The sequence below is a fragment of the Brienomyrus brachyistius genome, unplaced genomic scaffold, assembly GCF_023856365.1.
Source record: "Brienomyrus brachyistius isolate T26 unplaced genomic scaffold, BBRACH_0.4 scaffold163, whole genome shotgun sequence".
NCBI classification, from domain to species: Eukaryota; Metazoa; Chordata; class Actinopteri; order Osteoglossiformes; family Mormyridae; genus Brienomyrus; species Brienomyrus brachyistius.
The window spans coordinates 223,458-235,769 of NW_026042438.1; the positions used below are offsets into that span (position 1 = coordinate 223,458).

At 46.2% G+C, this 12,312-nt stretch overlaps 1 protein-coding gene and 1 long non-coding RNA gene across 2 annotated transcripts in view; both read right to left on the bottom strand.

The window, feature by feature from the left end:
- Positions 1–12,312, bottom strand: part of LOC125728130 (intersectin-1-like) — a 68,597-nt gene that overhangs the window by 21,480 nt on the left and 34,805 nt on the right. The window contains 11 exon segments of the mRNA XM_049005206.1: positions 1–223; positions 668–807; positions 1,071–1,210; positions 2,006–2,093; positions 2,436–2,576; positions 2,772–2,921; positions 3,587–3,849; positions 4,100–4,191; positions 5,013–5,150; positions 5,912–5,975; positions 11,591–11,611. Of these exon segments, the coding sequence (XP_048861163.1) occupies positions 1–223; positions 668–807; positions 1,071–1,210; positions 2,006–2,093; positions 2,436–2,576; positions 2,772–2,921; positions 3,587–3,849; positions 4,100–4,191; positions 5,013–5,150; positions 5,912–5,975; positions 11,591–11,611 (1,460 nt within the window).
- On the bottom strand, positions 7,327–9,540 carry LOC125728127 (uncharacterized). Its single transcript, XR_007388933.1, has 3 exons — positions 9,256–9,540; positions 9,101–9,119; positions 7,327–8,527 (listed from the first exon to the last, which is right to left on the bottom strand). It is a non-coding gene; the product is annotated as an uncharacterized LOC125728127 (long non-coding RNA).

Here is a 12,312-nt window from a genome sequence, read left to right on the forward strand (position 1 = left end):
TCCTCCCTCTTCTGGGCTTCCTCCTGCCTCCTCCTCTCCAGCGGCCCGGCGGTTCCGCTCAGCCTGCTCCTGAGCGGCGCGCAGTTTGGCCCGGAGTTCACGCTCACGTTCTTCCTCCTCCTTCAGCTTGGCCTCCCGCTCCTCCTGGATCCTCCTCCGCCGCTCCTCCTCCTCCCGCTCCAACTTCACACGCCACTGCCGCTCTTTCTCCAGCTTGGCTTGCCTGTGAATGACATGATGCATCACATTGAAGCTGAATTTGGCCCAGCACCACATCATGGCCCTTCAATCACGTGATGCAGCTATATTTTCTTTAAACAAACCATCAAGGTCACGTCATCCATTCAAATTTAATGCTTTAACTGAACTTTGTCACACTGGGTCTGTAATTGACATTAAAATTGCTCTTAGCCATCTGACATGTTCTGACATTATGTAGGTGATGTGTTGACCCACTTAAAAATAGAAAAACAAACAAAAAATAAGTAAAAGGGAGCTCTGGATCCCCAAGGACCAGCTTGGGAAGCACAGTGTTAAAGTGATATTAAAAAGCGATTTAGGACAGGTCAGTCACCATTGCAGGGAAACCAAACCTGGCACCATGACAGCCAACAGAAATGCAAAAACGACAACAGAGCATGCAGGCCTTGCAGGAGGCCTAGCTCACCTGACCGCCTCCTCCTCCTCTCTCTTCCTCCTCTCCAACTCCAGTTCTCGCCTCCGCTGCAGGTCACATAGCTTGTCGGCCTTGACCTGCCGCAGTCTGTCCAGGACCTGCTGCTGCTTGGTCTGGCTTTCCCGGAGCTCCTGTGGGAAGGGACCGGGCCCGCACCACCATTAGCGCAGAGCACCAAGCCACACCGCCAACCACCACTCGCTATACAAGGTACAGACACCAGATCCAATTCAGAACACACGGGATTCTGGGCCATAGATTATGGATGTTTTGAGGCTTCACTTCTCCACTTTATTCTATTTACAAATGCTACTGGCCCCTGTACAGCACACTGGGCTAACTAGAGGCAAGCCACAACATTGATGCCTTTCTACCACCAGTAATGCCTCCTCACCTTGATGTCCACGTTGTACTGGTCCATCTCCGACAGTTTTGCCACGGTATCCTTCTCCAGCACATCCAGCTGCTCCTTGAGTTTCCGACAGACGATGTCCTTCTCAGTCACGCCCCTCTTTACGGAGGAAAGTGTCGGACCTGTATACAGAAACACTACCTCTAAGCAAGACCCTTCACCTGCAATTGCTTCATCCTGGGACTGACAATCTACATCTAAGCCCTGCAAGGAAGTCCTCCAACTTGCAGGGAAAACTGCAAGGGGGTTGGTGGCAGGGTTGGCACTCCAGCCACCGGAAAAAAATGTACACTGTTCCATTCCATTCGGACTAGTGTGATGCTGAGGTGTCACCCGCTGCACGACTACACTCAGGTTCTCATCCCTGAGGTGGTTCGTGTGGAGGGTGCAGCAACGCGCTGTATCAGCAGGGGGCCCTTACATTAACAACCCTAAGTGCACCTCAAGGTTATATGGTAAGTATTTTCTTGTTGACATGTGAGAGGGAGGGCTGTGACAGATAACCTGGCCCCCACAATCCCCCACTCCACCCAAACCCTACAGAGCCGAGATGAGTTGGTAGCCGACTTGTGCCCAGAACTTCTGGAAACTCCTGTACTGCTGGAAAAGCCTTCCAGGGGGGGTTACATCTGAAAGCTGGCTGAAAGAACGCCAAGATTCTGCATTGCTGTCATCGAAGCAAAACTGTCGACTGCCTCCAAGCCTTTTAGTCTAAGGTGAATAATGTAGCTAAAATATAAAGATGTATTACAAGTGGGTGCATCCAAACTTTTGTCTGGTAGTGTACACCTACATTTTAGAAGCACAAGAAGCATGTACCACCCATGTGCCACCATGACATTTAAGTACTTCAAGAATGACTGCAGGGGGGGGGGGGCGCCAGGTAACGCAGGGAGAAGCAGGGAGATCAGACTCACCAGACCTACTGTTCAGCCCCATGTTGCATAGGATCTCCTTGCATCTCTGCTGCTCCACAATCAGCTGAGAATGTTTCCTCTGCCCCTCCTGCACAAAAACAGGCCAAACTCCCTCAGAAAGCTGGAGAATCCTGAAATAAACCCTCCCTGGAAACTTCACCCTATCTATCTATTGCTTTTATAGTAAATTCCCCCCCAAAAAAACTGCACATTCTCCAGGAAAGGTGTGAAGAACAGTCTCTCCCTTGGTTGCCAAAATCTGAAGACTGCTAATCAGACAGGAGTGGCACAGCTGTTGTATAACGCACAGCAGACATAACGCCAGATCACATGGAAAAAGAACCGTGTTGAATCTATTTATCAGTGTTGCAGCTGGTGCTCGTCCCATAGCTGCTGGGATCTTGGACGGCAGCGGAGGAAGGCCGCAGACCTCAAGCTGCCGCTGCAGGGCGTTGACCTCCAGCAGGCAGCTGTCCTGCTTCTGACTGATCAGTTCCAGCTCTCCCTTCTGGATGCTCCTCTTGCTCTGGACGTCCCTGAGTCGGTCAGAGATCTGCTTGTGCTTGTCTCTCTGAAATTAAACAGTGGTCTTATGAGTCCTGAGGGCGGGAATATTGTCGCTGTGGACACAAGCATGTGTACCATTGACATCTGAAAGGAAAACGTGCGTCTCTGATAGTGCGATTTCAACAGCTGGCTGTTCCTCGTTCCTGAAGGGGAATGCAGTCGGTCGGGGCAAACAGGTGCAGGACGGCCTGGTCCTCACCACAGCCTCCAGCTCCAGCTCCAAGCTCCTCTTCTTGGCCTTAAGCTTGATGATGTCCTCTTGTTCTTGGTTCCTCTGATTCAGCAGCTCCTGTCGCCTCCTCCGCTCCCACTCCATCTTCCTCTGACGCTCCAGCTCCTGCTTAGCAGCCTGCAGGGACACACACATGATCACGACCAAACACACACACACACACACACACACACACACACACACACACACACACACACACACGCGCTAATCACAGGTCGCACACGTTCACACACAAGCTAAACCAATAACCAAATACATGCTGTCAAACCTTCCCAGCCATTCAGAGATGTACATAAACGGAGTTTCACCAGTAAACTAGTTTAATTAGTTATAATGCTGTATTTGCCCAACACAGGGTTACAATAATGAAGTTTTATTAACTTCCAGCCAATTATCACAGGGGGGCCTGGAGTCTATCCAGGACAGCACAGGGCACCAGGCTGGGGGGGTACACCCTGGACGGGATGTCAGCCCATCGCAGGGCACAAAACATGCACTTACACTAGAACCTCGCACTGCAGAGAATTTAAAGGCACCAGACCACCTAAGGGCATGTTTTTGGAGGAAGGCCACACAACACTGGGAGAACATGGAAACTCTCAAAGAGTGGAGGTGGGATTCCAACCCCCAGCTCTGAAAGGTATGAGGCAACAGTGCTGGTGAATCGCCAACAACATTAATTTGCTAAACCCAAATGTGATTGGCTGGGACTGGACCAATGACCAAAGAGCGACTGCCTAACCCCAAGTACAATGCTAGCATTCCATACTAGAAAGACTGACCTCCTTGCGTTCCAGCTCCTTTAAGCGCTCTTCCTCCTTCTGCCATTCCAGCTCGCGTTGCCTCTCCAGCCGCCGCTCCTGCTCCTGTTGCCGCCTCCTCTCCTGCTCCCGCGCCTCCTGCTCATGCCGCTCCTGCTCCTCCCGGGCCTTCTGGGCCCGCCTCTCTTGCTCGCGCCGCTCCTGCTCCTGTAAGACCTGCCGCCGCCTCTCCAGCTCAGCGTTTCCCCGCTGGAAGTTCTCCTTTAGCTTGTCCTCGAACGAAACTGCAAGGAGGGCCATGCACACGCACACGTGGTAACCATGGCAATAGGGGCAGTGACCTTTGACCTCCTGCAATTCAATGTGAATCAGGTGATTCTTTGTAAAGATACTAAGAACGGCACATCACTAATACACACTTGTGTCACCAAAAACATTCACTAGCTGAAGGTGCCTGTCTTTGTGTGTGTGTGTGTGTGTGTGTGTGTGTGTGTGTGTGTGTGTAAATCCGTCTGTCCGTTCTACTAATGCTACCATTACTCTTTGTCTTCTGGGGTGGTTCAACTTGAATTTCTTCAGGGACGATGGTGCGATTCAAAGGAAGCAATTCCCCCTGCTTCCCCGTTCTGCAAAATACAACATGCCTCCGTGTAGGTAGAAGGTGCTAGAACCTGAGACTCTGAGTCAGGCTACACAGGAACAACCACCATACAGCTTCCCGTGCTCACTCATCAGGAGTCCCTTAGCTGGGCTCAGTCGAAGTATCTCAGTGTATGGGGACACTCTCCCTTTCTGTAACAAAGCCTCCTAGCCTGTGATTCCAGATGGGTCAATGTCCAGCCTGACACAGCATATTCAACCCCCCCGCCTTTCCCCATTCATTACATATAACTATGGAAAAAAGTTAGAGACCATAGCACCAATTTTTGTTTCACTCAGTTCTCCTTTATGGGTATGGATCTGTGAATAATGTTTTTTTTTCTTTTGCAAACTGCAGCCTGGTTCTTTCCTGCTTCTCATTAATGAAGGGCTTCTTCCTTGCTTTATGGGACTTCAGCCCTGCTTCTATGAGCCTGTTATGAACTGTCCTAGCAGTGCACCTCACACCTGCACTTAACGTTTCCACCAAGTACAGGTCACTTGAGGTCATGATTCATGAGGCACTGTCGGATAAGTGAACGGGCATCTCAAGCATTGGGAAGTCGTTTCCACCCTTTACCTGGCTGCTTTCTGGCCTTTCTCAGTGTCTCCCGTTTCACCATATTCTTGTACACTTGCGTACTTAGAACCTGGAAGCAACCTGACGCTCAGCGTACCTTTCTGCCAGCAAAACCAGCTTTAAACAAGCAGATTTTTTTTCCAGTATAGAGTGGTCTCAATTTTTTTCCAGAGCTCTATTTACTGCTCTGCCGGGTTCACCGATTGGCCACCGGCGGCGGCTGTCTACCTGACGGAGGGGGGCACCAGGTCCCCGGGAAGCGTGAGGGGCAGCGGCTGTCCGGCCTTCGCCATGTCCACCAGGTGCATAGCCAGGATGAACTCCTCCCCTGTCAGCTGGCCGTCCTTGTCCACATCTGCCAGGTTCCTTGGGAGAACATGTGGGAAGGTCAGTAATCGAACCGGGTGCACAGATGGCGAAGACCAGCATAACTTCACCCAGACCATGAGGGGTCCAATTTAAAAACCAAACTAACCTACAAAAAAATGACAACTTACCCTGAGTTTTGTCCAACTGTAGGCTAATGCAAGTGTTCCAAGCATGTTTAAGGTATGCTAGGCTAGGCTATGAAGTTTGTTAGGTGAGCTGTAATAATAAAATGTATTCTCACCTAACAATATATTTTTTAGCAGTATTTTGAGAGACAGACATATAAAAAACAAAATGCCTTTAAATTTTTTTATTTTTTTTTAAAGCAGTGATTATTGCAGCACATTAAAAACCTGCGACACGCTTCCTATTAGTTGATTATCAGTAGGATCCCATGAGTCACAACTCAGAAGTACAGACCTCCTGCCTCGAGCCGTCGCACCAGCTGCCTGACGCGTGCTAACAGGAACAGACCACTTAAGAAAAGCAACCAGCCCTGGAAATATCATGATGGCTTCTGAAATCAGCGCAGGGTCAATTGGAGCAATTAGAGGTTGTTCAGGGGACCAGCAGAGAAATCACTGCCAATCCGGGGACTTGAACTGTCGACCTTGCGGTTACAGACATATGGTCCTCACCTGTGGAGCCACACACTGCCCGCATAGAGTGGATGCTGAAAGGATTGAGCTACGTAATTTAAGAGGGGCAAATAAACCAAGCGCACCACTGCGGCCGTGAAGAATTCAGTGGACACTCACCAAACAGTGGCTAGCTGAGTCTGAATGAGCTGGGATGAGGCCAGAACGTTCCTGACCTGCACACCTGCAAGGTAGAAAAATGGCGAGGGGAATATGAGCTTCAAGCTGAACGACCTGAAAACTGTGGGGGGGGGGGAGGGGGGGTTCCCACCAAGAAACCACCATTAACGTACAAAATGTTTCATAATCTAGCTCCCGTCGAACACAGCCTGCAATGTCACTTGTGAGCTGTGACTCATTTAATTACTGGAGTAATTAAATCAACAGCCGGAGCCCTGAGCCTTTTACCAGTGATGCAAAAGTCTGTAATTAATGTGAACTGCTTTCCTATTATTACGAACATGCCTGACGAATCCCTGAACAAGCTTATTACAAATAACATGCTGTGTTTAATTGTCATTAAAAGGTGCTAACTGGGTTCGCTGGGGAACCTGTCAAGTGCAGAGGTGGCATCTGAATAATCTACTCCTTACACATCTCTGTGAATTACTTACTGTTATGACTGCAACACCCACATTCAGATCATTAAAGGAAAAGCGTTTATGGCTGTTTAATGTCGTCGACACTAGAAACAAAGTTCCTCAGATCAGAGTTGAGTAGAATCAGGTGATGAAACTAGCGTCAAAATAGGCACTGTATAAAAAAGCTACAAGCATTTTAATTATTTCAAAAGTTAGCATGCTAGCCTGTTAGCATGTAAAATGCCTTGGCATGCTCAGATCAGGCTGAAAGGTTTGATCTAGGCGTATAGCAACACCCAGATTCAGAATATGGAGTAATCTCAAAACTTAGCATGTTAGCATATTAGCATCAAAACCAGATGTGTGGGCGTATCTCCGCCTAGGAATCTCGTAGAGACTAGAAACAAAGTTCCTCAGATTAGACATGATGAGAAAAGACATAAAACTAGCATCAAAATGTACAAAAAACTACAATCATGTTAACATATTAGCATCACAACCAGAAGTCGGCATCTCACCAGCCTAGGAATGCCCTAGAGATTAGAAACAAAGATCCTCAGATCCATCTTAATAAGTAGAGTAAAGACATAAAACTAGCATCAAAACAGGCAATGTACAAAAAACTACAATCATGCTAGCATATTAGCATCAAAACCAGAAGTCGGCATCTCACAGCCTAGGAATACCCTAGAGATTAGAAACAAAGTTACTCAGATCCGGCTTGATGAGTAGAATCGAGTGAAGAAATTAGCGTCAAAATAGGCAATGTACCGAAAAAAAAACTACAATCATGTTAGCATATTAGCAACAAAACCGGAAGTGGGCGTAACTCACCCTAGGAATGTCGTCGACACTAGAAACAAAGTTCCTCAGATCAGAGTTGATGAGTAGAGTAAAGACCACTTCCGGTTATCTCACTGCTGATTTCCTGGAGCTGCTAGATTCCCTCAACCTACAACAACAACATGTTGATGTCCCCACACATTCCAGGGGTCACACACTTGACTTGGTGTCAAGTGAGGCCAAGCACAGAGCCCTGTGGGACACCACAGGTGACGTTGTGGATGTGAGATTTTGCGCTGCTAAGGGTGACATGTTCGGTTCTGCCAGTTAGGTATGACGTGAACCAGTTATGAACAGTTCCTGAGAGTCCCATGGTGCATTGCAGGCGGTGAAAGAGGATGTTATGGTCTATTGTGTCAAAAGCAGCTGTCAGGTCAAGGAGGATGAGTATAGAAGGGGAACCAGTATCTGCAGTCATCAGAAGATCATTGGTGACCTTGACCAGGGCTGTTTCTGTGCTATGGCCAGGGCGGAAACCGGACTGAAATTTTTCAAACAGGTTATTCAGTTTGAGGTGATCATGAAGTTGTGCTGCAACTGTTTTTTTTCCAGAACTTTAGAGAGGCATGGAAGATTGGAGATGGGCCCATAGTTAGAGAGAACTTCAGAGTCCATGGTGGGTTTTTTCAATAGAGGTCTGATGACAGCAGTTTTTAAAGTAGAAGGAATATGGCCAGTCAGGAGGGATTGGTTTATGATCCTGGTGATGAGTGGAGAGACGGCAGAGATGTTGACCTTTAGCAGGGCTGAAGGGAAAGGGTCCAGGGAACTGGTAGATGGTTTCATTTTCCTGATGACGTTCTCCACCTCTTCCCGTGTGGTAGCAGAGAAGGAGCAAAGTGGCTGGACCTTCTCAGGTAGTAGGTCGACAGTTGGAGGAGGCAAGATATTCGTGATGGAGAGGTATGAACGGATATTATCAACATTTTGTCTGAAGAAATTGATGTGCATGTTGCACCTCTGCTGTTGCACTGCTGACAGGTTCAGAGGAGAGAAATTTAAGGTCCAGGGCCAGGGCATCTGCATTGATGGTCTTCAGATTTCTGAAATGGATCTGACGTTTTGGTTTGATATGGGGCGGAGAGAAAGGCCAGCTCCATTGACACTACTTTATGGTCCGAGATACCAAGATCATATACCTGTAGATTACTGATGGGGGCGAAGTTTGAAATGACCAAGTCAAGTGTGTGAACCCTGGAATGTGTGGGGACATCAACATGTTGTTGTAGGTTGAGGGAATCTAGCAGCTCCAGGAAATCAGCAGTGAGATAACCGGAAGTGGGCGTATCTCCGCCTAGGAATGTCGTCGACACTAGAAACAAAGTTCCTCAGATCAGAGTTGAGTAGAATCAGGTGATGAAACTAGCGTCAAAATAGGCACTGTATAAAAAAGCTACAAGCATTTTAATTATTTCAAAAGTTAGCATGCTAGCCTGTTAGCATGTAAAATGCCTTGGCATGCTCAGATCAGGCTGAAAGGTTTGATCTAGGCGTATAGCAACACCCAGATTCAGAATATGGAGTAATCTCAAAACTTAGCATGTTAGCATATTAGCATCAAAACCAGATGTGTGGGCGTATCTCCGCCTAGGAATCTCGTAGAGACTAGAAACAAAGTTCCTCAGATTAGACATGATGAGAAAAGACATAAAACTAGCATCAAAATGTACAAAAAACTACAATCATGTTAACATATTAGCATCACAACCAGAAGTCGGCATCTCACCAGCCTAGGAATGCCCTAGAGATTAGAAACAAAGATCCTCAGATCCATCTTAATAAGTAGAGTAAAGAAATAAAACTAGCGTCAAAACAGGCTATGTACAGAAAAAACTACAATCATGTTAGCATATTAGCATCAAAACCAGAAGTGGGCGTAACTCACCCTAGGAATGTCGTCGAGACTAGAAACAAAGTTCCTCAGATGAGAGTTGATGAGTAGAGTAAAGACATTAAACTAGCATCAAAACAGGCAATGCACAAAAAAACTACAATCATGCTAGCATATTAGCAACAAAACCGGAAGTGGGCGTAACTCACCCTAGGAATGTCGTCGACACTAGAAACAAAGTTCCTCAGATGAGAGTTGATGAGTAGAGTAAAGACATAAAACTAGCATCAAAACAGGCAATGTACAAAAAACTACAATCATGCTAGCATATTAGCATCAAAACCAGAAGTCGGCATCTCACAGCCTAGGAATACCCTAGAGATTAGAAACAAAGTTACTCAGATCCGGCTTGATGAGTAGAATCGAGTGAAGAAATTAGCGTCAAAATAGGCAATGTACCGAAAAAAAAACTACAATCATGTTAGCATATTAGCAACAAAACCGGAAGTGGGCGTAACTCACCCTAGGAATGTCGTCGACACTAGAAACAAAGTTCCTCAGATCAGAGTTGATGAGTAGAATCAGGTGATGAAACTAGCGTCAAAATAGGCAAAGTACAGAATGTAGCGTCCCCGGTTGAAATGATGGTCTCTCAAACTGATGGTTCACAATCCTTTATTTAACCTTGCCTTGTGAACTCACCGTAAGAGCTATAAAGTGTACAGAAAATAATCACCATTAGTAGCTCAGACAGCAAGTTACCTTTAACACCTTTCCTTATTCCAAAACATAAATGAATTCTTTCCTTTAAGTTCTAATATCCTTTTGTTAACGTTTTCTACATGGATTATCTTTTACACGTATATTCAATTAAACCATTTTAACAACATGTAACAGACTGGGCCACAGCCTGCGTAGTAGAGGTCTAGGCTGCCCAATCCTCCAAACGGAGAAGGTACAGCAGGATGTAGGTCCCTGTACCCTCACCAATCGCCTCCCTAGTCTGCTACATGCACTACGTGAGCAGATCGGCTAAGGCTCCAGCACTTCCCTATCAGCGTCACGGTGCCAACCTGGAGTGTAGTACTGTTGGGGATAGCGTGATGTTTAAGTACCCACACCGTACCCCCACCCCCCGACCGAAGTACCCAGCAGTAGCAGGTGAGACGCCCCTACTCCGGAGAGAGCCTAAATAATAGAAGCAGGGTAACCACTGTACACCAGGATAGGGTAAATTGAACACATAGGCAGTTTATTCTCTGTAAGATTACTAAATTATTAGATGGAAAGAACCAAAGCTCACATAAAACAAAGGACTGCAATTACCAAATTGAGTTTCACCAACCACCTGACTCCCCTCTATTAATGAAACCCCAGCCCCAGTCACCCTACTGAGCGCTCAGTGTCTAACGGTGGAGGCTTCAAGCAAGAACTCCCGTTTACCTCCGACGGGATATTTTTTACCCTTCATATAACACGTTCGTAGTAACCTTACAACAGGACACATTCATATTAAACATGCACAACAACCTCATAACAGAAATGAACCTTATTCATTTAGCACTTTATACCACCGGCACATTGTAATAATCCGTCCGATAACATCAACACTCCCATGCGAAAGTCTGTTCAGTACATTTACTTCCAAAAATGACCGCCAGAGAAATCAGGCATCCGGGCATGCAGTTAGAACATAGCGGGCCTGCCCTGCCAGGTGGTAGCGTGCGCAGAAAATGGGGTGTGCAGCAGCGATCTTTTAAAACTCCGCTTAGTGTCCGTCACGTTAGCAGAAGTCTTCTACTTCTTGGCCAAGTTGCTGATCACCCTGATGTACATTCGCCGAAATAAACTTTATTAAATATCACCTGCGTCGTCCTTGGTACTGGAGCTGATGAGTCGTCTCTGTATAGCAGGGAAGCTACCGCGATTCCTCCAAGCTCCGGTTCCCACTGCGCGGCACCGGGAGCAGCTCTCCTCTGTCGTTCTGGTAACACACAGCAATTTCCCTTCTCCGGAGCACCAACGTGGCTCGAACCTGCCTTCAGACTAATCTGGTCCTGTGTGACTACATTAAGGAATTCTCCCTACTTACTCTACATCACCCGAACGAACCAAAAAAAAACCTCCTTTCCCCCTCTCTCTCCCGCCAACTCCACTGCCCTGCTATACGCAGCCACGTTACGTCGTGACGCACCGTCACACTTGCTTTTAAACACCTTTGAATCACGAAATAAACTAAAGTAAATCATTATCAAATTGTCCGTGACCTTACATGACAAATAAAACAAAGCAGCTTGTAAATTATAACCCTTTAACACGCTTAATTTATCCGTGCTCTTTAGCACCTTGTAGTGAGCAAAAACGTAGTCCATTTTACTCGGCAAAACACCTTACAACAGAAATATTAAACATATATACATTTACAAATCAACCTTCAAAACCCACCTTGTTCCTCATCAACCAGGAGCTAAAACCATCACTGGTATTTAAGAAATTAACCAAAAAAGAATCGTAATATAACTATTCCTTTTTCACGGAACACACCTTGCTTCGACTTCCATGAAGTTTTCCCGCTACTGTGCGGTTTGCAACACTGGTTTACGGCAGCTTGTTGTTCTATGTTCCTTCAAAATAAAAGCCGTTCTTTCACAATAAAAGGCATCACTCGTCTTATACAGTTAAACAAGGAATAACATTTGTAACTAATAAATGGAATAAACGAAATATTAATACGGTCATTTAAACTCCCACCAAATCATTAGAGCTCAAATGGGAACCAAACGGAGTGATAATGATTTCCTAATGAAGAAATGACCTGTAACCGTTGACCTGTAAACATTACATTGTATGAAAACACAGTTTACATGACAGAATAAACCTTAAACTTCAGAATGTAATTAAACAGTCTCCAATAGCAAAACCAGTTTCTGCACTGGGCGTTCCACTACAGAAGGTTTACTGTAACATTGTCCTTTGTCCATCTTCCTTTCTCCAAAACGAAGCTTTACCTTTCTTACAAGTCCATCTTTGTCAGTTGTTGTGTCCATTACACGTGCTAATCTCCATTCATTGCGTGGCAAGTCATCCATTTTCTCCATCACAACATCTCCAACCTTCAAGTTTCTCCTTGGAGAGTGCCATTTCTGTCTTGTTGCGATGTTAGACAGATACTCCTTTTTCCAACGTGACCAAAACTGTTCTGATAAATACTGCACCTGCCGCCATCTTTTCCGTGCAAATGTGCGAAATGTGAATTTGCATTTTTA